Here is a 26,381-nt window from a genome sequence, read left to right on the forward strand (position 1 = left end):
AATCATATTAAAATGCGATTAGTCAAACAAATTGAAAAGGAGATTTGTTTGATGCAGCTTTCTTTGTTTCTAAATTGCCTCCATCCAAATTAGCTGTAGCTGTAGAGACAAATGTGCTTAAAGTTTCAATATGCCCATGGTATCTTCAGAAAGATCACCAATTTATCAGGGAAATAAAAGCATAAGGCCGAAAATGGTTTGAAGGTTGATTTAAATTATTGGAACCATGTAATTTAGTGCAGGCACAAGTTTCATACAGACCTGATTGAAAGTTGTTCTTTTCACTAATTGTATACATTTCATGTATGAAATGCATTGTGTGCATTAAAATCAGTAAATTCTCAATTTCTGGACATTTCACTCAAGAAATGGTTTCACTTGTAGTTGGAACCATCTTGTGGCAAAAAACATGAGCATTGTTAATCTGATACAATACATGCAGACAAAGGCAGATATAGAGCTCTCCTGGCTGTAAAATCCTAGAATGTCACCACTTGTTCACCTGTAACTAAAGCACGAATCTGTACCCACAGGCAGCAGCTGCAGGACCTTCGATTGAACAGGACGACGGTAATAGTGGTGATGGGGTAATAGTTCCCCTTATCCCCAAATTTTCAATTTTTAATACTAAGTGGTGTGTCCAATGCATACATGAAATCTAAGATGCCACATTGGTTTTCATGTTCACTGTTCATGCTGGCTCATTCTAACTAGGAAGTGCCCCCCTGTTTCCAGGTGCAGACCCGCTCTCCATCAAACCGGGTTTTTGGAGAGCGAGGTTGTCCTATGATAAAGCCCAGCACTTCTATTGAGTAGTGCTAAGAGGGACATTGTAACGTAAATGAATCTAATTCTCAGGTAGCTAAACTTGTGTGCATACAGTAGGTTGGAGGCCAGCTCACCCTGGAGAACCTCCCCCCTAGTTTTTTTTTTTTTTGTAGAGTTTTATATAGCGCGAACTAGACCCAAACCGAATCAGGTATCAGAGCGCTTTACATAGCACCAGTTACGTTACATGAGGACACACTAGTTCCTTCCCCTGGATACCTCTGGGGGCGTGTGTTGACGTGATGTGCTATTTTGCCTTTGATTTGAGGGATCTCTTTATCATTGCACACACCTACTCTATCGTCTTCTTGCTGAGTTAACCCTTTAGCTGATCCCTTCCTAAGTCTGAGCCTAGAGGCAAATTTAACTGTCATGTCACATACTTTCAACAAAATAATATGAAAAAAATATATGTACATAAATACATACCTACATACGTGTATGCAGTGGAGAAGTGTGGCTCAATGGTTAGAGCGGCAGACCCTGATGCAGAGGTCTAGCCCGGGACCAGGGTTCGATTCCCCGCCTCGGCGGGTCTTGGGCTCAAAAATTCCACGGACCTGATAATTCTCACCTCGGTGCCTATTCCAATCATGGAGTCCCACTCTGCAACTCTAAGCAATAGCTTGCTTAATCTCCACAACGGCCCCCACAACGCTAAGGATGCCTGGCCTCCACCTTGGGGGTGCCCAGGAGTGGACACCTCACAGGGAAAGCCAGGATGGGTTCCACAGCGGTATTCGTACAAGCGCCTTGAGACCCTTGCGGGTGAGTAGTGCGCTATACAAGTATCAATTTACATTTACAATTTATGCACACCACCAGGGGCTCTTCATCCATTGGCCTGTTCATATGCCAGCTGTATTTTGCTTCTGTCCACCACAACATGCTTTATGGAGCACTGGAACAGCTATGTGTTCCCTTCACTATGAGGGACAGCATTTTCAATCCATCTTAAAAGTAGTCTACTTCAGGGCTGGTAGGAAGATCTCTACTTTTTTATCTATAGTGGGTCATTATTTTACATAATAAGCTTGCAAGAGCAAAGCAGTTGGCTTTGCGTAGGTTTGTTTTTATTGGGGTTAATATCTGTTTTACCACTTTGCTGTGAGGAACACTTGGCAACCCTCAGTTCTTTGCACTTGACTAATGCAGTGACTCAGGGTGCTATTATGAGTGAATCACAACAGTGAAGTACTGTAGCAGTGAACTACTGTATCCTGCCCCTAGTTCCAAATTTAGATCTAATTGATGAAACATTCATTACAAATTTGAGTCCTGCACTATTGCCTTTTTTATTTATAAGTGTTTTTCATAGACAGTTATTTCTTTTCTAGCATATTTCAAAAGTATGAAGTGTAGCAAACAGGTCAGTTGAAGTGCATCTGCTCTTTGTTAATTCACACAGTTTTAATTGACATTAAGTATTTCATTTGATCTCCTAGTTATTTTAAATCCTTGGGGGAAGGGTGCTGAAGGCTGAAGCCATCAAAACTAATATCAGATAGCCTAATGTTAGGACTCTGATCACAAAAAGATTTTAAGAGAGTGGATTCATCACCTAATCCAAAACAGGAGCGCAGGGAGAGGGGAAGAGAAGTTAATGAGGGAGACATCTGGAAAATACAGGCACTCCTATGGAGTGTTCAACTAGAAAGAAAGAAATAGTGTCTGAAAAGTGAGGAGTGCAAGTAATCTGGCCAGGTTTCATGGAAGGGACAAACACAATAATCGGAAATAAAACCGCTATCAAATAATCAAGCAAATGAGTCTCAATAAAACCAACCAGCAATGAGCAATATGCAGGACAGGATTTACAACTGCAAAAGAGTCAATCATATTAAAATGCGATTAGTCAAACAAATTGAAAAGGAGATTTGTTTGATGCAGCTTTCTTTGTTTCTAAATTGCCTCCATCCAAATTAGCTGTAGCTGTAGAGACAAATGTGCTTAAAGTTTCAATATGCCCATGGTATCTTCAGAAAGATCACCAATTTATCAGGGAAATAAAAGTATAAGGCCGAAAATGGTTTGAAGGTTGATTTAAATTATTGGAACCATGTAATTTAGTGCAGGCACAAGTTTCATACAGACCTGATTGAAAGTTGTTCTTTTCACTAATTGTATACATTTCATGTATGAAATGCATTTTGTGCATTAAAATCAGTAAATTCTCAATTTCTGGACATTTCACTCAAGAAATGGTTTCACTTGTAGTTGGAACCATCTTGTGGCAAAAAACATGAGCATTGTTAATCTGATACAATACATGCAGACAAAGGCAGATATAGAGCTCTCCTGGCTGTAAAATCCTAGAATGTCACCACTTGTTCACCTGTAACTAAAGCACGAATCTGTCCCCACAGGCAGCAGCTGCAGGACCTTCGATTGAAACAGGAGGTAAAAGTGACCCCGTCAAAAAGCAGGAAGGCTGAACAGATGGGGGAATCACCAGGTGAAAAGAGCCCCAGTTGTAGAGACGGCCAACTGCACAGAGCAGCTATGGCACGAGGTTCCCGTCAGGTAAGACCAGAACGTGGCGCAAGTGGCTTCGAAAGTAAGTGGTGAAAAGAAATCTGACTGCCATGGCAGTTACGCCACAAGGTGGCCATCGGGTAAGATCAGCCTGGAAAGCATGCGGGTGAGTTCAGTGGGACTGAACGAATCAGGTTACTGCCCTGGTAGATATAATACGAAGTGCTTTTGAGATACAATCAGCCTGGGGAAAATAGCAGGGCTAAAAGAAGCATCGTACTCCACCAGACTATTATAGTATGGGGTATGCACTGAGTAACAGCAGCCTGAGAGCCAATTAGAAAGCAGGTAGGGACCAAGATAGACACCAACCTACACAGGGCAGCAATCGCATATGGCAAATGTTCTGAACCTGAGGTCCACGGACCCCAGGGAGTCCGTGACTCCTGCGCAAGGGATCTGTGACTGTTTAGAAAATAAATTAATATTGGCAGATTATAAGGTATATCTACATAAGAAAGAAAAAATAAAATTGTAAAGCACTCATTAAATGTGAAGACATTTGAAATTTTAGGCTAAAAATTAAAATAGCATTTTTTAGGAGCAATATGCTAGAATCTAGCACATCACTTTGACTATTAGAAATAAAACCACCTTCCAACCTTCCCATGACTTTTAGAAATAAAACCACCTTTCAACCTTCCCATTAAAACTCAGTTTTTTTGCATATTTTTTGTTTATGAATTAAGTAAAGATTATTGTGACATGTATTTATTTCATGTATCCTTCTTTGTGTAGTTTTGTACGTTGTTTGGAAATGCAACTCATAACTGCTTGTGCCACTGTCTATGGCTACTAGTAATGTTTCAGTGGGGTCAAAAGAAATCAAAAGGTTACGACCCATTAGCGTATGGTGCCCCACAAAAGTAAGAGTTGCTTGTAGAGCTAGTAGTTGAAATGTTTCGGACCAATAGAGACATTGAAGTGCATAGATCATCTGAAATAACCTCTACCTCTGGTGAAAAACAGTCTAGGAATCCAATGTGTGAAACGAAAGCTAAATTAAAAGAAGTCTGGTTGCCAAGAGCAGGCTGGAATTAGCTTTCTAGCAGGAAAAATTAGCTTTCCAGCAGAAATGTCAACAAGTAGGAGGACTGCAAAGAGTTAAAGACAGCCTTACAGCACAGTTTATCCACAGCATGAGGTACAGATATATGAAAGTTGCAGGTGTTAGGAGATGAATGAATGAATGAAAATATTTATAGAGCGCGCTACTGCCAAGGCGTCTTGGTGCCTGAGAAAAAGCTGGGGGGCGCGTAACTAGAGATGTACTACATTCCTACTGAAACAGTGATGCTATAGCCTCGGGTCCCTGGCACATAACACTGACCTTTAGAGTCCAAGAATGTGAGGAAATGCAAATAGTAAATCTGAAATAGAACCACCGTAGAAAACATAGTCCTGGGAGTTGGATAAGTTAAAAAGGAATTTGAAAGGTCCTACTGACGAGCAACCTTAGCATTGTGTCTCAAGTAAGTTGCATTTGATAGACTTGTGAAACAATCTTGTGAAATGAGATTCCTGACCCCAGGAGGTCTGGTTTACAGTGTAAAAGTTGTATTGGCTAGTTTAAAAACACTTTGATTTTATTTATGGGTACGTTAAAACATCTCCACTGCGACATGAGCATTCCCAACAACCTCCCACGTTCTTGGGGGAGGCCAGTCAGCTAAGATGATCATGACACGTTATGTACCTCGAAAGGCAACATAGACACTCTTTACAGATCAAGTATTCTGAAACCTCTTCAATACATTCAGACGCAGTCTCACATTACCAGCAGTTTGCACAAAGAAAAAGACCAATTCGCAGAATGGTGATAGACATTTGGATGTTTGAAAACATAAAATACCCATTTATTTTACACGCACAAGTACACCACCACGGTTTGTGTCCTGAGAGGGACCAGTCGAGGAGAATGCTCCGTATATCAAGCAGACATGAACATCAAGTGCAGAGTTGATGGTCAGCATGGGGGCGACAGGTTATGACCATCGCCAGATCCTCCATCCCCCCCGCATGCCCCCATCCCCAAATTCGTCTTATTGGGTGTGGGTTGCTTCCAACTTGGCCGACGAAATTCAGGCCCACCCCTAGCAAGGAGCTTCGCCGTCACAGTAGCACAGCGGGTGGCACCCAAACACTAAGTATCATGGCATGGAACGTGGCAGGGATGCATAAGCTGCTACCAAACCCAATGGCGACTAGATTCCTGAAAGGGGCTGACCTCATTAGCGTTCAAGAAACATGGGCAACTACGCCCTCTCCTTTAACAGGTTATGTGGAATTCTTCTCACCAGCAACTAAATTCAATCTATTCGGGAGACCCTCCGGGGGCATTTCGATTTACATCAAGCACACCCTAAAGCTGAGTTTTACAGAGATAAAAAACTCTTACGATATGATCTAAGCCGGCACCCTGAAAGGCCTCAGGTCAGCGGACCGTCCATACTCTTAATTAATGTCTACTATATAATCCCAACGGACACGGTCCCAAGGACAAGCTCACCCGGCTGATAAAGCAGATCGAAACTTTGATACTACATCATGCATCCATAGAAATTACCATTCTTGGGGACTTTAATACACATCACCTAGGGAAATGGGAGCCCAAAGTCAGTTTTTGGGAGCCCAGGGAGACTTAACGCTCTTTTTTGGACACACAACCTGGAAACAGCTAGCTCCTTATCCACTGTGCCATAGTCTCGAACCACCCACGCACCCACTTACAATATTCGGACAACTATAGACTACACCTTATTGAGCAAGTGGCTATGTAAAACCATGCTAAACTCTGCAGTGCTCCCACAGAGCAAAAGCGACCATGCCGCCTTGTTGTTGCACCAAGCGACCTCAGCGGAAAGTCATTATACTCTGCGTCCTGTCGGAAAGTTCATTGGAGAAGAACAACACAGGCTCCTAAGGAGAAGTAAATGGGGATAGATTACCATCAATAAATTCGTCACTTGGAAATGTACATGGACTGGCTTACCGGCGGTGCCTAATACGCAGACCATCATAAGCGAATGGGAAAAACTTGCATACGAATTAGGCATGCTGTTCCGAGGGATTACCACTTTCAGTAAAACAGGCACAACAACTTTCATTCCAGCCCAAGCGCCAGGGATCAAGCAAAGCGCACAGCAGCTAAAATTATAACAAAGGACATATAAAAAAACAGGATCGGAAGCTACCAAAAAGCAGTTGAAAATAGCAGCAAAGTCTCACGTGCATCTCGTTTGGAAATCAAAATGGGAAGCCACTGAGGCAAAATGGTAAACGGTCTTCGAGTTGTTGGCGCCAAGCAAGACCCAACTATTATGGCAATAACTAAACAACTTATTTTCACGGACCTTCCAGTAGAGAGAACTCATTCCCCACAGAGGTGTGGGTAGCTCAAGTGAAGTCTTTGTACTCTGATGTCCAGAAATTAAACAGTTTAAATGGTCACATCATACAGAGAAGCACAGAAAACATCAAAGCAGCCCCTTCTGGGCCATCGGCCAACTACATAGTTTCATGCGTGGCAGCAGTCCTCCCCATCTTAAAATGGATCCGGCAAAATGGAGCCCCAAACCCTAATGGGCTGCCTGGTGCCCTTTTCGGGAAGACATACATTTCTGGTCCTCTAATCTCTCAATACTATATGCAGATTGTAGGACTATGTGGGATGTCCCAGACTCATGGAGGGTCTCACTGCTGCACCCAATTTTCAAAAAAGCAACTAACACCGACCTATAGAACTATCAGATGATTACCCTGCTGGACATCCACAGAAAGGCTTAGGCGAGTACACTCCTTCAGGAACTAACGGATTGAGTACAGGCCAATGGCTTGCTGCCATTTTACCAGTCGGGGTTTAGACCAGGGGGCTTAACAGTGGACACTACTATAGTATTGTCATACTTAGCCAAACAAGCAGTAGTCCGCCATTCTCCCCTGCTCTTTTCCTGCTTTATCGATTATTCAGCAGCTTTCGACGGGGTAGTTCGCAGCACCCATTGGCAAAAACTGGCACGGTGGAATATATGCCCAAACTTATTATGAGCCATTAGATCCTTGTACTTGGAAACCTGGGTAAGGGTCAAACTTTCTAGTGAATCTGCCACTGAAAAAAATCGCAACAGATCGGGGGCTAAAGCAGTGTTGCGTCCTTGCTCCGTTTTTATTTAATTTGTACACTGCCGACCTGGACTTTGTACTTCACAGAGCCTCTCTTGTCACTTCAAAAATTGGAAATATAAAGATCCATTTGATTCAGTATGCCGATGACTTCGTTCTTTTGGATCATACTAAAACAGTACTCTATAAAGCTCTCACTGCCTTGTCAGAATATAACAACAAAAACGAGCTGGTAGCAAATCAAGCAAGTCCAAAACTGGGATCTTTGTGCGCTACCCAAAGAAAAAATTGACCAAATAGAGGTTGGGCCCCCTGACCGTGAGCTCTGTACAAAGTTATAACTACCTGGGCGCCTGGCTCAGTGAGACTGGCTGCCCACTGCTCCACCTACAAAAGTTGCTGCAGAAAGGGAAGATGGTCACACATGCCCTTTGCAAACTATATGCCACCTTAGATAGCCCTACAACTACGGCAATCCAAAAGGTACTGCGGGCCAAATTATTACCGTCACTCAATTATGTGCAACAAGCATTTACGGGAATGTTCGCCCAGGACCTGGAAAAAATACACTGTATTGCTCCCCCAAAAATATTTTGTCTGCCCGCTTGTACAAGAAACCGCTTGATTCGTCTTGAATTCGGCCTTATTCAGCAAAAATTAAAGGGGCTGGCTGCCTTGATAAAATACTTCTACCTGGCAACCGTGGTGCCCGAGAACTCCATGAAGGCCCTCATTAAATGCATCTTCTCAAAACCGAGTAATCCCTGGTCGGCCAACCTTTCCGCAGCTAAAGATTTGCCACAACTAGCAACTGAGAACTGGAAACCAAGCTTAATCAACTATGCAACCATCAAATCAGTAATAAAAAGGCAATTACGCTCCCGCTCCCGCACTCTCGCACTTTGGACATGGAATCCCTGGCAGCCAGAGACTTTCATGAAACCCTAAGCTTGCCACAAATTTCACATACCCATAAGCCCCATCTCATGCAGGCCGTGGGAGATAAGCACTATATCGGATCTTAGCCGCAAGACTTCACCAGCTTCCTCTAAAGGAACTTTATCCATCTTTGAAAGCCCTGTTGACCATCACAGCATGTCGTCTATGCAACTACAAAAGGTAGTCCTTGGTACATATTTTGTTATGTAGCCCGGCCTTGCAGCAAGTCTGTTCAGTCTACCTCAGACCCTTATTGGGCACCTCCATTGCAAATGAGGCTGTTTGTCAGCTCTTCTCCTTTCCTTGGACATTGTGAAGAATATGACCAACTTTGGTAAATTTATACATCATACTCGGACACATTTGAAAGATAAGTTGGCTCAGGTAGAGACTGACAAGCAGCCTGATGAGCCCAGGGACGGCTCTTTTCATTCCTAAATAGTCAATTTGATTAAGAGGCGACATTGAGCATCAATTATGTTAATACCATCTGTCCACATATCTCCTTGATGGCCCGGTTCTAAACACTAGGACTTTTTAACTTTCACTTTTTAAGACTCCAATCTTTTTGCTGTACAAAAGGGGGTGGTGATGAACAGAGCATCTGAACCAATCAAACACTCACACCCAGTCTAAAGATCTGGGTTTAATCCATCACCGTTCTTTAGCCCACTCTACCACCCCAGTTCAGACATGGCCATATGCAAATCAGTCTGACCCTGTGCCTCATGGGAACAGTCCAGCCCGAACTGCCAAGCCATGCCTTCCCTGGACCGGAAACAAGCTTCCGAGGACCGGTTTCTGGCATTACAGCCGTCTTCAGCCCGGCTTGTTTGAATCCAGTGGCAAAGTGAGCAAGGGACTCACGTCTGAGCATACCCTGCCATACTTATGGCGAACAAAGCGGTACAAAAGGGGGTGGTGATGGACAGAGCATCTGAACCAATCAAACACTCACACCCAGTCAAAAGATCTGGGTTTAATCCATCACCGTTCTTTAGCCCACTCTGCCACCCCAGTTCAGACATGGCCATATGCAAATCAGTCTGACCCTGTGCCTCATGGGAACAGTCCAGCCCGAACTGCCAAGCCATGCTTTCCCTGGACCGGAACGATGGATTTAGGCCCAGATCTCTGTACTGGGGTGAATGTATGACATTGTTCTGCATTCTGTCCATCACCTGTTGTTTTTGCTTTTGTCACCCCGAGTGGGACGGGTATGCTCAGATGTGAGTCCCGTTCTCTCCATGCCACTGGAATCAAGCTATCCAGGCTGATGAGGGCTGAAAGCCCGAAACCGGTCCTTGGATGCTTGCTTCCAGTCCAGGGAGGACCTGGCTTGGCAGTTCGGGCTGGACTGTTCCCATGGGGCACAGGGTCAAGACTGATTTGCATATAGCTGGGTTCAAACTGGAAAGGCATGGTGAGCATAAAAACATGGATTTAGGCCCAGATCTCTGTACTGGGGTGAATGTATGACATTGTTCTGCATTCTGTCCATCACCTGTTGTTTTTGCTTTTGTCACCCCGAGTGGGACGGGTATGCTCAGACGTGAGTCCCGTGCTCTCCATGCCACTGGAATCAAGCTATCCAGGCTGAAAGCCCGAAACCGGTCCTTGGATGCTTGCTTCCAGTCCAGGGAGGACCTGGCTTGGCAGTTCGGGCTGGACTGTTCCCATGGGGCACAGGGTCAAGACTGATTTGCATATAGCTGGGTTCAAACTGGAAAGGCATGGTGAGCATAAAAACGATGGATTTAGGCCCAGATCTCTGTACTGGGGTGAATGTATGACATTGTTCTGCATTCTGTCCATCACCTGTTGTTTTTGCTTTTGTCACCCCGAGTGGGACGGGTATGCTCAGACGTGAGTCCCGTGCTCTCCATGCCACTGGAATCAAGCTATCCAGGCTGATGAGGGCTGAAAGCCCGAAACCGGTCCTTGGATGCTTGCTTCCAGTCCAGGGAGGACCTGGCTTGGCAGTTCGGGCTGGACTGTTCCCATGGGGCACAGGGTCAAGACTGATTTGCATATAGCTGGGTTCAAACTGGAAAGGCATGCTGAGCAAAAAAACGATGGATTTAGGCTCAGATCTCTGTACTGGGGTGAATGTATGACATTGTTCTGCATTCTGTCCATCACCTGTTGTTTTTGCTTTTGTCACCCCGAGTGGGACGGGTATGCTCAGACATGAGTCCCGTGCTCTCCATGCGACTGGAATCAAGCTATCCAGGCTGAAGAGGGCTGAAAGCCTGAAACCGGTCCTTGGATGCTTGCTTCCAGTACAGGGAGGACCTGGCTTGGCAGTTCGGGCTGGACTGTTCCCATGGGGCACAGAGTCAAGACTGATTTGCATATAGCTGGGTTCAAACTGGAAAAAGGCATGGTGAGCAAAAAAACGATGGATTTAGGCCCAGATCTCTGTACTGGGGTGAATGTATGACATTGTTCTGCATTCTGTCCATCACCTGTTGTTTTTGCTTTTGTCACCCCGAGTGGGACGGGTATGCTCAGACGTGAGTCCCGTGCTCTCCATGCCACTGGAATTAAGCTATCCAGGCTGAAGAGGGCTGAAAGCCCGAAACCGGTCCTTGGATGCTTGCTTCCAGTCCAGGGAGGACCTGGCTTGGCAGTTCGGGCTGGACTGTTCCCATGGGGCGCAGGGTCAAGATTGATTTGCATATAGCTGGGTTCAAACTGGAAAGGCATGGTGAGCAAAAAAACGATGGATTTAGGCCCAGATCTCTGTACTGGGGTGAATGTATGACATTGTTCTGCATTCTGTCCATCACCTGTTGTTTTTGCTCCAATCTTTTTGCTACATGTTTAATTTTGTATATTGCAATGGTAATCCTACAATAAAAAAAGTCTATTTGTTCATCCATTTCCAACGACAACAACCACCCTTCTTCTGACAGAACTCCAAAAGAATACTTTTTTGCCATTATTAGAAAGCATAACATATCATTTAAGGACCTAACTCTTTCATTTATGAATAACATACAGTGCACTAATATATTATTCCTGATTGTCCTTCATAAATAAATTGAATATCTGATGTGTAAATAACAATTAAGCATCCATTCACATGTACTGGTCTCAAGTGATTTAAAAAAGGTATATCAAAATAGTGCCTAACCACTCAGGTAGTGTCTTCAACCTCACCTTTGCTCTAAGGTATGATCAAGTAGGTTTACTACAAGAACACCGATCTTGAAATATTTACTTGCCAAAATATTATGACCATAATATTGAGTACCAGAATATTGTGAAGGTAAGTATATGTCTACCATGCTTAATTCCACACATACGTGCCTCTAAGCTTTGTACATTTTCCTCAAGGTACATAGATGTGGATTTAAGAATAGCAAATCCATGCTTCTGGTATTTAATATTTTGCCAAAGATTTATTGGCAGGTTGAAATTTTTGTCCTCGATGTTCTAACATGCAGCCAGTGAAGTATTCATGATTTAAGTTGTTCCTTAAATATTTCTTTTGATCGGTCCAAATAGAATGATTCCTATCTTGATAGCTGGCAATGGCTGGCGCCACTGTCCAAATAGGAACTCTTCTTCCTAAGTCAGGGCGAGTGGGCTACCCCTTTTGACAACCCCTGCTCAACCCTGTTGTAATGTAGCACATGCAATTAGGCCTATCCCAGAGGCAGTGTGTGAAGTATTTATGACCATGTTCAACAAGGCAGTAACGACACCACACAAAAGAACACAACTCAGGTAGGTATAGAAAAATAATATCTTTATCCAACAGTTTAACTCAAAACTCTCAAAAGCGTTTCAACAAGCTACAATGCACGTCAACTAGTAAGGACTCAAAAAGGCAATAACTTATTCACCAGAACGTGAAAATGACTGAGTTCAAGGCTGGGGCCTACACGACCCGTTGCGCACCTGGTACCTGCCATTAAAAGGGGACACAGCACGTAGCTTCTCAAAGAAGCGGAGGCGGTGACAGGCAGACTCCCAGCGACCACAAGTCTTGGCTGCACAGGTCCGCAGCGTGCACCCACACGATTCGGGCACTCTGGGGCAGGTGGGCTCTCAGCGGCAGCCGCACGCGGCTGCAGCCGTCCGGGCTGGTGGTGGCGATGACGCTCGTCTTGCAGCTCCGTGGTGGCCTCACAGTGGCAGCAGCTCTCTATTAGCTGCGGCGGCCCACAAGACGATAGCGACAATCCTCTACTATGGTGAACAAGATGCGGGCACTCAGCGGCAGCAGCTCTCCCTTAGCAGTGACGGCCCATGGGACAAATCACAATGAGGCAAAGTTAGCAAATGTGCGGGCACTCAGCGGCAACAGCTTTTCCTTAGCTGTGGCGGCCCACAGGACAAAATTATAATGAGGCAAAGTTAGCAAAGGTGCAGGCACTCAGCGGCAGCAGCTCTCTTAGCTGCGTCGGCCCACAGGACGAAGGGTGATGCCAAGTTGGCCAAGGTGGGGGCATTCAGCGGCAGCAGCGCTCTCTTAGCTGCGGCGGCCCAAAGTATGAAGGATGATGCAAGGTTGACAAAGCTGCGAGCACAAAGCGGCGGCAGCACTTTCTTAACTGCAGCGGCCCATACGGATTCAGCGAAGGGTCCGAAGGTTCACATTCAGGTGGGCTCTCAGCGGAGGCAGCTCTCTCTTAGCTGCACAGCCCCCACAGGTTCAGCGGAGGTTTAGAAGGTTCAAATTCAGGCGGGCTCTCAGCGGCGGCAGCTCTCTCTTAGCTGCAGCGGCCCACACAGATTTAGCGAAAGTTTCAAAGGTTCAGTCCGCATTCCTCACAGTAGAACTAGAGGCTCCGGATTACTCGCACGCAGAATTCCTCACACAGGAATTCCCACGGCTAACAGGGTGAAGTCTAATGTCCCTGAGACTTCTGCAGGAGGCGCTCTCGAATCAGGCCCTCGGGTAGTTTCTTCAACAAGCTTGGTGAAAGTTTCAAAGTCCTTTCCTCTGTTCACTCGGACAGAGTTTCGTCTTGACATCCAGAAGGATCACACCAGGACAAAGTTCCAGCGCAATGTTGTTCTCTAAGGTCACAAATCACTGACTCCAGTCAGAACCAGTTCGGTGGGGTCGGGGAGAACTTGGTTTTCCAAGCTACATCCTGCCCTTTCAGAATGAGAGGGTCTGCTATCAGACACCCAGTGGGAGGTGGAGCCATCATTCACCTTGCCAGGCACCGCCCTGCTCGGATCAAAGAGTCACACCTCCCCATGCCCTGAATACCGATCTCTCTCTCCAGCCAGGTCTGACCCAGCTGGCCCCGCTGCTCCAAAACCAGATGGCCAATATACATACTAGTCTACACACAAGCCTACAGTAACGCTTAGGCAAGAAACTACTGCGTTTTCAGAAGAGGCATTTCCAAACATGGGATATCTAAACGGTCCTTACTAAAAGGTGTCTCTCAATGTCCTGAGCATAAACAGATCAAACTCGTAGTTCCTTTCAGCTTCCTGGGGTCAGATAGGTTGATTGAAGGCAATCCTCAACCGGCCCATTCTGGCCTATGAGAACGGATCGTTTCACAGTAGCGACAGTGAAATCGAGGGTAACTATTAGAACCTGCTACACTGATCTAGGCATTATGGTTATCCTAATTTATCCAGTCATCTTTACACAGGGAGCATTCGCGCTGTGGCACTGATTAGCAGTGGCACGGCGCCCAGAGCATCTAAATCTAGCCAACATAATAGAGAGTAAGAGAAAAGAGGAAGGTGGACCCACGTCAATGATGCCAGGTCTAACACGCATCCCCTCCAGCTGAAATGTGGAGAGAACTAACCATCCCCTTGGGAGTTTTCATCACTAAGGCGGAAAAATCTGGACAGACCTTCAGCATTGGCGTGTTCTGTACCAGGGAGGTGTTCCACCGTGAAATCCATACCTTGTAGGGAAATATACCACCTCAACAACTTGGGATTCTCACCCCTCATCTACATCAACCATCTAAGGGGCCTGTGGTCTGTCTGAACCCGGAAGTGAGTCCCAACTAGGTATGGTCTCAACTTGTTCAGCGCCCAGACCACAGCAAATGCCTCACGCTCAATGACACTCCACCTCTGTTCCCGGGGAAGTAACCTCCTACTTAGGAAGGCTACCGGTTGGGGCGTGGTCAGCAGCCCAAGATGGTGGTCGCTTAAGCGACGAGCTCCGGGCCGGGGCTTCAAATCCGAGCATTAATCAGATTTTTCCCTACCTTGTCCGATGGGGGTGTGAGAGCGGCTGAAACATCCAGACGGCAGGGCTTCCCCGATGGTGTTTTGCGGATGTCTGGTGCCCCTTGGAATAATCCTATCAGCGGCAGAGATTTCTGGCCTTCCTAAGGCCTGTTGAGAGCTGGGTGCCGCGAGTTGTCCTGTGGGCTACCGGGACTTCAGACGCCTGATCCCGGCGGAAGTGCCTACGTGAGACCCCGGCTTTGGGCCCATAATTCTTTGCAGCGCTGGGTCTCCTGAAGTGGTGATCAACCCGGGCGTGCTGGGGGATGTCGGGTTTCAGCTGCCGCCGGAGGAGATGAGTGCGCGTTGGAGCATCGGAGTTACCGAGCCCATTACTGAGGGAGGCTTCCCCGGAGAGGCCCGAACGGCTGTGGAGCCGCGCTGAGTCACAGGTTGGTGGTGGTTTTGAGGCAGTCCTCTGCTGCACTCGCGTGACACTGCAGGTCGGAGGAGAGGCTGGAAGTATTGGAGTGGCGGCCCCTCACCCCTAGTGCTGAGGTGTGATCGCAGAGTGTGCTGTGAGTAGGCGCTGTGCCTTTTATCCTGTGCCCCCCCCTCTTTGTGTAAGGTTGTCTCTGGAGTTCCTTCTCAGCCTACTGATGAAGCTGCCGGGGTACAGACTGTCGGAGCTGGTTGGTGTAGCCCCCCTTATCCTGCCTCATAAACTGGGTATTATAGAAGGACGGCGGTTTTATACCAGAGGGAGCCCTATCCACCCACTGGGCTCCAGCGGTGCCTTGCCGGACTGGTGGTGCCTGACGCGAAGTTGAGATCAGGGGAGAGCTGGGACTGCCATGCCCCGGCATTTGGCGCCCTGCATTGGTGTACAGACTGGGGGAGAACCCGGCTGTGCAGAGGCCTACCTGAGCAGCTTGGTCTTGGCGGCACGAGAGTCACACGAAAACCTTCTGGGCGCCTTTCTACTATTCTCAATTCGGTGAGCTGGATGGGCCTGCGGTCACACAGTATAGCAGCTGCCATAACCTGCCGGGATACCTGGGCAGGCCTTGCGATTGACCTGAGTGGACTCCTTCTTACTGCCTGATGCTGTAGACTGGTGGTGGTCGCTTGCTTTCTGGTGCGTCTCTCCACTGGCTGTGGTGTAGTTGTCACTTTCCAATTACTGTTGCTGGGGCCTTGCTACCTGGCCCTCCTACGCTGCCGGCTATGGGCAAGGGAAGGCCTAGGGTGCCGACAAGGTCCGGGGGAGCGGGATCTCCCTCTCCGACTTTGGGACATTTTTCCACCCTGTCCCACCAGATAGAGGGGGTTGGGGGGACCAACACATCGGGGGACGAGCTGGACATGATTTTACGAGAGATTCGTGATTCCCGTTCTTTATTGGAAGCGCAGCTGGGTATCATCTCGGTGGACCTCAACTTGTTGAAAGATGATCATAAGAAATTGGCTTAGAAGGCTAAAACGACTGAGCAGAATTTGGACATCATGGTTCCCCAGGTCCGGGCCCATGAGGAGCATTTACAACATATGCGTCAGCAGATTGACTCCCTTCAGGCGCGGGCAGATGATGCAGAAGGCCGGGCACGCTGGAACAACCTCCAAATCCTGGGTCTGCCGGAGGGGATGGAAGGAACTATGCCTACGGAATATATTGAGAATGCGTTGAAGACTGCTGTGGCCCCCACTGGACTGTCCGCGCATTTCACGGTTGAGAGTGCACATCGGGTCCCCACACAAAGTCCAATTCCAGATGCTAACCCGTGTCCCATCCTGGCCAGGATTTTAAATTACAGGGATCGGGATCATCTGCTGCAGGCGGCAAGAGACAATGGTCCTCTACAGGTTGATAATGTCAAGATTTCAATCTTTCCGGATTACATATTGGCGGTCCAATGCAGAAGATTTTCCTTTATGGAGGTGAAGGCACGTGCTTGTGCAGCTGGACTGACGTTTGCATTATTGTTCCCTGCTAAACTGAAAATCCTCCATGACCGGCGTTCTCTGTTTTTTGATACCCCTGATAGCGCATGGGAATGGCTGGACAAGACGTTCCCCGATGTCTAACCTATGAGACGCATGGACTACTCACTGCCCACATCGCAACGCCCCCCTCAGAGGCGGAAGAGGGGCCTTCTCACCCAAAGTTCGATCTCCTCTTCCTTGGGTCACAAGCAAGTACTGGAGGGCAGGCAAAGTGCTCTACACCCTGCCTCCACTTTTCGCACCTCTCGCCCAGATATTAGCTCTAGCCCGTCTGAAGGATTGAACACGGACACTGACTCCTAATTATTTGTTTTATACATTGTAGGATATGCTCAGCCTCTTCTTGTTTTTCCTGTGTGGATTGAAGATCTGTAGTTCATTACAAATGCATTTGCCCGTCTGGCAGAGCACTATAGAAGTTGTATGCCGTCACGACAGGTGGGAATGAATGAGTGAATTCCCTGGCCTGGCCCACGTTCTGGGCGCTTTCATGAGTGCTTTATAGCTCTTGAGCGACTGTGGATGGTGTTAGCGACCTTCCCTTCGAAGGCGGTAGCGCTGGGTGAATGGGAAGTATGTTCACTTTGTTTGCATGGTTTGGTCGAACGATGTTTGGGTGTTGGACCCAGTATTGGGACTCTGTTGAATTTGTTGTAATATGCCGCATGGTCTGGGGGTCGCGGGGATGGTTGGGGGGATGGGCATCGTTGAGATTTTGGGGATGGGGTTCTTTGTTCCACTTGATAATGCCTGCTATTAATTCTTATACCTTTGTCTCATGGAATGTGCGAGGTATGGGTTCCATGGCCAAACGACATAGAATAGCTGCAGAATTACATTGCTGTAAGGCACACATAATTTGTTTTCAGGAGACTTATTTGATCCCTACTGAAACTGCGAAACTACAGAGGAGATGGCGTGGTCAAGTTTTTGCGACTGCATATTTGGCCTTTTCCAGGGGGGCTGCTATTTGGGTTGGGGCGGGCATCCCCTTCTCTCTTACTGAGTGCAAGATAGATGATCAGAGCCGGTTTGTTCTTCTATTGGGAACGTTGGATGGAAGACAGGTTGTGCTGGGGTCCCTCTATGCACTGAATGTGGACCAAGAGCCATTCTTTACGCGGGTGTCCCAGGCACTTGCTGGCTGATCCCATGTCCCTTGGCTCCTTGGAGGGTGACCTAAACGCAGTATTCGACACTGGCCTGGATCGTTCCCATCCTCCTTTATTTAATACGGCGGCGAGGGCACAGGCCATAATCTTAACTCGTTGGGCACGGGGTTGGGACTTGTTAGACATTTGGAGGGCAATGCATGTGAACCTGAGAGAATATTCCTTTTATTCTTTCCCCCATAATTTACACACACGTCTGGATCATTTTCTCTGTTCCCCGGGTCTCTCCTCTTCTGTTACATACTGTGAGTTTCTGGGTAAGACTTTCTCTGACCATAATCCCAAAGAATTGCGGTTGACTTGGGGCCATTCTCCTGCTCCAACCCCAACGTGGAGGATGTAGCCTTTACACTTAGAAGACCAGGTTTAACGGGCAGCATTGGGTACGGCTATGGACACATTTTTTGTGGAGAATGAGGGTACTGCCTCTTCCAGGGCTATCGAGTGGGAGGCCTTCAAAGTGACTGTACACGGGGTTGCCATGGGGACTTTGGCAGGATCTCGGAGGGAAATGATTAGGGACATTACTGACCTAGAGGGGGAGCTGCAGGCCCTGGAGGTGGCGGCTCAGAGGAGTGTATACGGTGCATAACTACTTCAGTCCGCGAGGATTAAGAATGCGGAGTTGTTAGAGCGCTTACGCTTGTTGGATCTTGATGCACTGCGAGCACACTCCGAGGCGGATAGGGTGGGTATGCTGATCCGGCACACGGTGAGTCCCACTCCCGTTTTGTCTGTCAATACGGTTACTAATGTATTGGTTACGTCTCAGGCTGAGATTAATGCTGCGTTTCGGGATTATTATACTCGTTTGTATAACGCTCCGTCCATAGATGTCTTGGCTCCCACACTTTCCTTCTTGTCTGAGGTCCAGCTTCCTGCGGTTTCTGATTCGATGGCCAAAGAGTTGGCTGCTCCGATTACTGCAGCAGAAATCTGGGTGACGATAAAAGCATTGGCCCGCAACAAGACACCAGCCTCTGACGGCCTCCCCATGCAGTTTTATTCCACCTTTTCCGATAGGCTAATTCCGAAGTTGTTACAACTTTATACTACTTCCCTGGAGAACGGGATCTTGCCTCCCTCTACCAGGGAGGCGATAGTCACTGCCTTATTGAAACCAGACAAGGTACCCACTGATCTTCTCTCTTATAGGCCACTTTCTATTCTGAATACAGAATATAAGATAGTCAGTAAGGTCTTGGCGACGCGCCTCTTCCCATTCCTTTCCCGTTCGATCCACACGGACCAATGTGGAATCATACCCCAACGCAGTAACTCATTGAATATCCGCCGGCTCCATGCCTTAATACACGCGGCGTCCGACTCTTCCCCTCTCGCTGGTTGCTTGTCATTAGACGTGCGCCAGGCTTTTGATACTCTCAGCTGGCTGTATATGCTAGCGGTGCTGTCTAAATTTGGCCTGCCCCAGTCCTATTGTGCATGGATTACCTTGCTGTATACTAGTCCCACAGCTCGCGCTAAGACGGGTAGGACCATCTCTTCTTCTTATTTAATTTCCCGGGGTACACCCCAGGGCTGCCCCTTGTCCCCCATGCTTTTTTGTGTTGGCCTTGAGCCTCTTGCACAGCACCTGCGACAGATTATGATTCCTTATGGCATCCCGTTGCGGGGGTGATCCATTTAGTGGATGACATGCTGTTATATTTTTGTGATTTGGATGTTGATAAACGAACACGATAGCTGCTGCCTTTTCTAGATTTGGGGAAATATCTGGCTTGGGTCTTAATGCTTCTAAATCGGTTGCCTTCGCCTTCTACGATACTTATGCGTCTTCCACTCTATAATTTGGTCCAGCGCTTCCGAGTTGAGCATGTCACTTTTAAATATTTGGGGTTTAATATCTACAGATCAAACGCCGATACCATTGACGGTAATGTAGTTTGCTTCATTAATTTGCTGCGCTCCCAGATTGCCATTTGGAATTCGTTACAATTAATAGTGGCGGTCCGAGTAGCGGTGTCAAAAATGGTTATGCTGCCTGCCTCCTTTATTGCTTTGTAAATTTACCAGTGGTCCTGCCGGCATGGATTTTTAAAGTACTAGATAGGCTATTAACATCCTTGATATGGGGGTCGGGCAGGCATTGTTTGGAGCTGTCTAAGCTACAGCTACCTAGTGCAGCGGGGGTATGGGGGTGCCTGATTTTAAGACATATTGTATAGTGGGCCAATTACAGTGCATGGCATATTGGTTGGCGGGTAAGAATTTATATGAAATTGGATACTCCTTGGAATTTTTAAAGCGTGGGCTCCTTCAATCGCAGCTCTGTCCGGGTGCACAGAAATTGCATGATCCTCCTTTCTTATTGCATGTCGCATTACATTATTGGGCACAGGCGAAGAGGTTGGCTAGATTGCCACATCCGTACGCCCCGAATATCCCCCTATGTGGGTTTCCTACTAGGCGTGGTGTATTATCGATGAACCATATACGGGGGTGGACCCAGGAGGGGGTGGGGACAGTCAGAGATTTATTTTTTGAGGGCCAACTGATGCCCCATGACGAGTTCATTTGTGATCACTCGGTGCCTGACACCTTGTTCCTCACTCATGCTGCTGTTGTGCGTTTCATTCGGACTTATTGGTATGTGGAACAGGCAGAACCCTCAACTTTCCAATTGCTGATATCACTACACATTATGGGGCATGGTCGACACTTGGTGCGCTGGCTTTACCGAGGCTTGAGAGAACATTTGCAAGTTCTGCTACTACATCTTGGGCAGAAATGGAACTTGATCTTGGGGCGGGAATTGCAGGATAGGGTGTGAACTCAAATGCTAGAACATCCCCGGCGAGCCTCTCGGAATTGCCGTTTGAAAACGATCCAGTTATTTATACTACAGAAAGCATACCTTGCCCCAGCAACTAAACGAAAAATGTTTCCCGCGACATCTGCGGAGTGTCCGCGGTGCAGAGTGCCTGAGGCAGATTTCCTTCATATGATATGGTACTGTCGGGTGTTGTGTAGGTTTTGGTCGGAAGTTGTCCGGGGGTTGGAGGTGTTGACGGAGCGCACACCGTGGGACACAATTGAGGCCTGCATCCTGGGATTATTCCCCCTCCCTAAGAAGGCAAAATTATTACGTAGATTTGCATGGTTGGCTCTGATGTTGGCAAAACGTATGATAACACAACGTTGGAAGGCTACTCTAGCGCCGAGGGTGGGCGCTTGGCGCGAAAAGGTGGGCAGGTGGGCGGTTGCTGAGAGGGAGGCTTTACACCGTGAAGAATACAGGGGGCTGCGAAAGCGACAGATTTCGCTGGACTGGCCACACTTAGTGGAACAAATTAAGGCTATGGAGGAAGTTGGGCCCGGGGTATCTCAGTATGGTATGCGGGATATTGGTGCAGTGGTCTAGACGCTAGCGGACTCAAGCCTGTCCATGCTTTATCTGGGTGCCTCCCTTATCCCCGGCTCTGTTACTTAGTCCTTTCCTCCCATTTGTCTCTCCTTCCTCTTACTCCCCTCCTCGTTTCCCCCCACCTTTTCTCTCCCCCGCCGCCCCTTGGTGCACGCCCCTTCCTGGAATTCTCAGACCTGACACACACCGGATGCAGGAACATCAGCGAGGTGTATAGTCAATGTGGCGGCGCTTTAGTTACCTGTTTTGTTGGGGTTTTGTTGTGGATGGGTTATGTTGGGTGGGGGATGTAATGGGTACTGCACCGGATATCACTTATTAGTGTCGTTATTACCTGACTGAATGTACAGTTTGTATACTTATGCTGCGAGTAATGCGGTATTATCTTAAAATTCCTTGTACTATTTGTCTGCTTTGTTTCAACATGCGGCTGAGATTCATGCCGAATTGCTCTTCTATGAAATTTTCAAAATGCTTCTGATTTACTGTGTATGATACTTGCATTACTCAATAAAAACAATTTTAAAAAAAGGAAGGCTACCGGTTGGTCTAGTCCCTCCTCATTGATCTGTGACAGAACAGCCCCTACACCATGCTCTGAGGCATCTGTCTGGACAACAAATTCCTTGGAAAAGTCAGGCGCCTGAAGCATGGGTGTGGTGCACGTGGCAGTCTTCTGGGCGTCAAAACCTTTCTGACAGGTGTCAGTCCAGTTATCCTTCTTTGGCTTCTTCTTAGAAGTCAGCTCAATCAAGGGTGCAACAATGTTGCCATATCCCTTGACAAACCTCCTGTAGTACCCCGTGAGTCCTAAGAAGGCCCTCACCTGCGTCTGAGTCTTGGAGGATCGTTTCAGTTTTGGGCCGAAGGGGTGCCACCTGGCCGCTCCCCACCTGGTGCACCTGGTATACTACAGAACCCTGCCCAATCAGACACTTTTTTTTTAACTCTTTATTTATTGGATTTTTGAACAGCATATAATCTTTTCCCGACAGTCATGTACAGACAGACATTCATTATATTGTATCATATAGCGGTCAATACATTCCATGGCATTATGCATAATAAGGTAACACATTGGATTAATCAAGAATTGGTCAGCGGTTCTCGCCATGGCTCCATACCAGGCCCTCACCATATTATCCTCCCACTCCCTATACAAAGCAGTACTTCTGAAATTCAAGGGCTTGTGATTAGGGAGGAGACAACACAAATATAAACATTATTAATCCATACTTTGTGGGACTGGTCCCCCATCCTGTCTCACCCACCTCCCTTATTTTCCCATCTATCCTTGACCCACATGTCACCCCACTTGTCACTTCCCACAATGAAGTGGACTCACACGCCCAGATCATCTTCGGATGTCTATGTTGCTGGTTCTATAGCATTGCCCTCAGTGGAATCTAGAATCCGGGCGCCAAGTAGGCCTTCAGGGGCTCCCAAATGTCTTGGGGGCATGAGGTTGTCGGTAGAAGCTCAGCATATGTACATAGTTTTCCTGGCAGTAGGTAAGATCAGAGATCCAGTCCTTAAATTTGGACGCCCTGCCCATTCTCCATCTACAAGCAAGCCGGGGTTTAGCCAATAGTAGGGCAAGTGAGACAAAGCTAAGCTGGGGTCGCCCTACCAGAGCAGTATGTCCCAGTATTGCCATCAAGGGTTCTTCCTCTAGTGGAATCTGTGTCAAGGCCTCAAATACCTATTTCCAGTAGTCATACACCCCAGGGCATTCCCAGGCCAAATGAAAAAAGTCTGCACCTGTGGTTCTAAATCTGTCACAGAGGTCCGACTCTTTCAATTGAAGTTTAAACATTCTAACAGGGGTATAATAAAGTCTATGTATAAATTTGAAGTGAATAATATGTAGTCTACTACTAGCTGAGATCTGTTGCGTCTGTAGGCAACGATAATCCCACTGTTTTTCCGTGATTTCAACGCCCAGTTCCGCACTGCAGCGTGTGCGTGACTGGCAATGGCCATTCTCTCGCTGAAATTGGATAGTATAACATAGTCTAGAAACTACATGTCCCGGTGTATCAGCTTGCAATATCATGTGCAGTGGTGCTAGCATAGGGATTTCTTGCGGGAAATCCAGAGAAATGTGTCGGACCCCTTGTCTGAGGCTAAAATAAAGGAAGACGTCTAAGGGGGATGGTTGCATACCGAGAAATATTTGTTCCTGCGTCTTAAACTCACCACTACAGTATAGGAATCCCTTCTCCTGCAGCAGTGGTAGGAGTGGGTGATATACCAGGGGGAGGAGGTGGGAGTAGAGCATCGTTCCCCCGATCATCCCAAGAATACGGTGCCAGGCAGTCACTGTACCCGTGAGTGTTGTAGATGTTCTGTCTCTGGGCTGCGGAGTAAAATATATAATTCCCTCAAGAGGAACAGGGTCAGCCAGCCAATGTTCTGCTGCAACATGTGGCATGTATGGAGGGCATAAAACCAATAATAAGCATAGTGTGCTTGCGCGCAAGTGTGGTACAGTTCAAAATCTGGGATATCAAAGCCCCCCGATGAGTAGGGCCTAATAAGTACATTCCACTGTAGGTGTGGCTGTTTACCTCCCCCCATACCAATCTGATCATTTCCGACTTCAGTGCTTTGAAAAAGTGTCTACCTGGGTGGTATGGAATATTGAGGAATAAATATAGTAATTGGGGGAGTACCACCATCTTTATCAGGGAGGCGCATCCCGCCATGGAGAGGGGCAGTGCTACCCACCTGATCACCTTATTAGTAATACGATCAAGGGCAGTGCCATAGTTGAGTCGTGTTAATTCATCGCAATCTCTCGAGATACGTATCCCTAAGTATCTCAGGTCTGAGTCACACCACTGCAACGGAAAGTCCAAGGGGAATCGCTCGGCCGCAGGTGTGAGAGGAAAAATTTCCCATTTTCCCCAATGAATTTTTATCCCTTACAGCTTACCAAATGTAATAAATTCTCTCAGAAGCGGATTGAGGTTGGATTGGGGGTCTCGGACATAGAGAGTGACCTCATCGGCATAGAGGGATATCAATATTTGGCGTAAGTTACATTTTAGCGCCTTGTCTTGGTGTTGTTGTCGGAGCTTCGCTGCTAGAGGCTCAATCGCAAGTGCAAAAAGGAGGGAGGAGAGGGGGAAACCTTGTCTGGTGCGACTGAAGGCTATTGATACGTGGCCATTGATCATTATCCTGGTGGATGGGAAGTTGCAGAGCAAACTGATCCACAATAGAAATGCATGAGGGAAGCCCATGCATCGCAGAACTCCCGCTAGATAGTCCCATTCAAGCGAATCAAACACCTTGGCGGCGTCTAAGAAAACCGCCACCAAGGCCAAGTCAGGAGCTACATTATGTAGTATGGTGAAGAGTGTGCGCAAGTTGTGTGTGGTCGCACGTCCCGGTATGAACCCTGATTGGTCAGGGAGTACGAGTTTATCCATAAGCAAACTCAGACGATTGGCAATAACTTTAGCGAGAGTTTTGGCATCACTGTTTATAAGGGACAGGGGTCTGTATGAGTCGCACGAGGTTGGTGACTTGCCAAGCTTAAGCAATGAAATGATGAGTGCTTCTCTCATGGAGGGGGAAGTTTACCTTGTTCTAGAGCATCCTCAAACACCTCTTGGAGAATAGGAGCGAGTAGGTCAATGTACGCTTTGTAGAATTCGATGGGTAATCCATCCAATTCAGGTGATTTCCCTGATCGCATTGAAGGACTGAGCTATTTAAGGCCCAGCGGTGCCAGGGGACAACACCTGAAACCTTCGTGGGTTACCTGTTCTGGCGTACGAAATGACAGAGACACGGGACACTTCCTACGACGTCAAAGATCAGCGATTATTACTGCAGGGACACAGAAATCGCAAGAAGTACAACAGAGTGTAGGTTCTGGGAGTCTGCTTCGAATTGCAAAAGTGAATCGCTCCTCTTTATATACAACGAACAAAAGGTTACAACTCAGTTCCCACAGTAAACTTCAAAAGGATTCCATTCATGTTTTCAGAAGCCCGGAACATGATTACAGTAATATTGCCGGTTCCCAACTGTAAAAGCACATTGTCTTGCCGCTAGGCACATTCCACTCTAGTTGTAAACGAGCAAAAAGAAAGACAGGGACAGGTGCAAGGAAGACAGGCAACAGAAGAGAAAGAGTGTGGGGGTAATATCGGAAGCATGGTCACAGGATCAAAGGAGTCGAGCCTAACACATGCAAAGCTGAAACAATAGACCAACACGGCAGGATAAGTCTCGAGCGGAGCCATCTGCCTTTGCCGTATCACTCCCCCCAGTCATAAAGACGAATTCAAAGAATATTCATCTTCTGCAAGGCTTGGGAATCCCAGGGTCACGAAGCGGACATTGTCAGTTCGCCGGCTACGTGAGGGCAAGAAACAGATTTGGATGCTTTGTCTGAAATGGAACCCGAGGGTTCAGATGGAAAATCCCGTAAATAAGACGAACCCTTCCAAGTAGTGTAGCGAAAACACGCACACCCACTAAACTCGTCATTTGCGGTTCGTAGATACCAAACTCGTCCATATCCGAGCATGCTCAAAACATCGTTATGATTCTCACGGAACCTCAGACGCTCCTTTTGCCCTCATGTAGGCAAGCACTAATCGAAATCAGAATCAATTTCGATATTCATCAGATCTTTCAGGTGTTGCTGGAACATTATCCTATCCATCAATGTCTCTTTGGTAACAGATGGCCTTCTTATACACGTTGTAGCACAAAGGCCACATAAGGCAGGACCACACTGCACGCAAAGACAACACGTGAACAGAAACGTCATAACAACCCCTACAATCATCAGAATCTTCCAACCCCAAGTCGACATCAGACCCCAAAACCATCCTAGAAGCGTCCAATCTCCTTCGTCCACGTGTATGGACTCTGAAATGTTATGCAACTTTGAGATGGCTTGATAACGGAGCGTTATCAGGTATGAAAATACAGCAGCTCGAATGGATCACCTTGCACACACCACCTCTATCTGCAAGTACAACGTCTAGAACCATACGGTTCTGTAGCGTCATAAGTCTATCTGCCTGAAGCTCCGCTGTCAGGTTACCAAGGGCGCCTGCAGTGATATTAGCAGTCAATTCCACCACACGAGTTAACTGTCTCAAGTTCCTACTATTAATCATAGGACCCCAAAACGGTAGAAAACCCTTAAAGAAGTCTCCTGCCTCTTGACCGGCAGTGTCCTCTTTGCTAATGACGCCTCT

General features: G+C 47.2%; 1 protein-coding gene across 3 annotated transcripts in view; it reads left to right on the forward strand.

Moving 5' to 3' along the window:
* Positions 1-26,381, forward strand: part of TTLL6 (tubulin tyrosine ligase like 6) — a 533,521-nt gene that overhangs the window by 382,994 nt on the left and 124,146 nt on the right. For all 3 annotated transcript variants that reach the window (XM_078641428.1, XM_078641430.1, XM_078641429.1), the window contains one exon: positions 3,195-3,351. In XM_078641428.1, the coding sequence (XP_078497554.1) occupies positions 3,195-3,351 (157 nt within the window). The remainder of the gene's footprint in view (positions 1-3,194; positions 3,352-26,381) is intronic.

The sequence above is a fragment of the Lissotriton helveticus genome, chromosome 5_1, assembly GCF_964261635.1.
Source record: "Lissotriton helveticus chromosome 5_1, aLisHel1.1, whole genome shotgun sequence".
In the NCBI taxonomy this organism is placed as follows: Eukaryota; Metazoa; Chordata; class Amphibia; order Caudata; family Salamandridae; genus Lissotriton; species Lissotriton helveticus.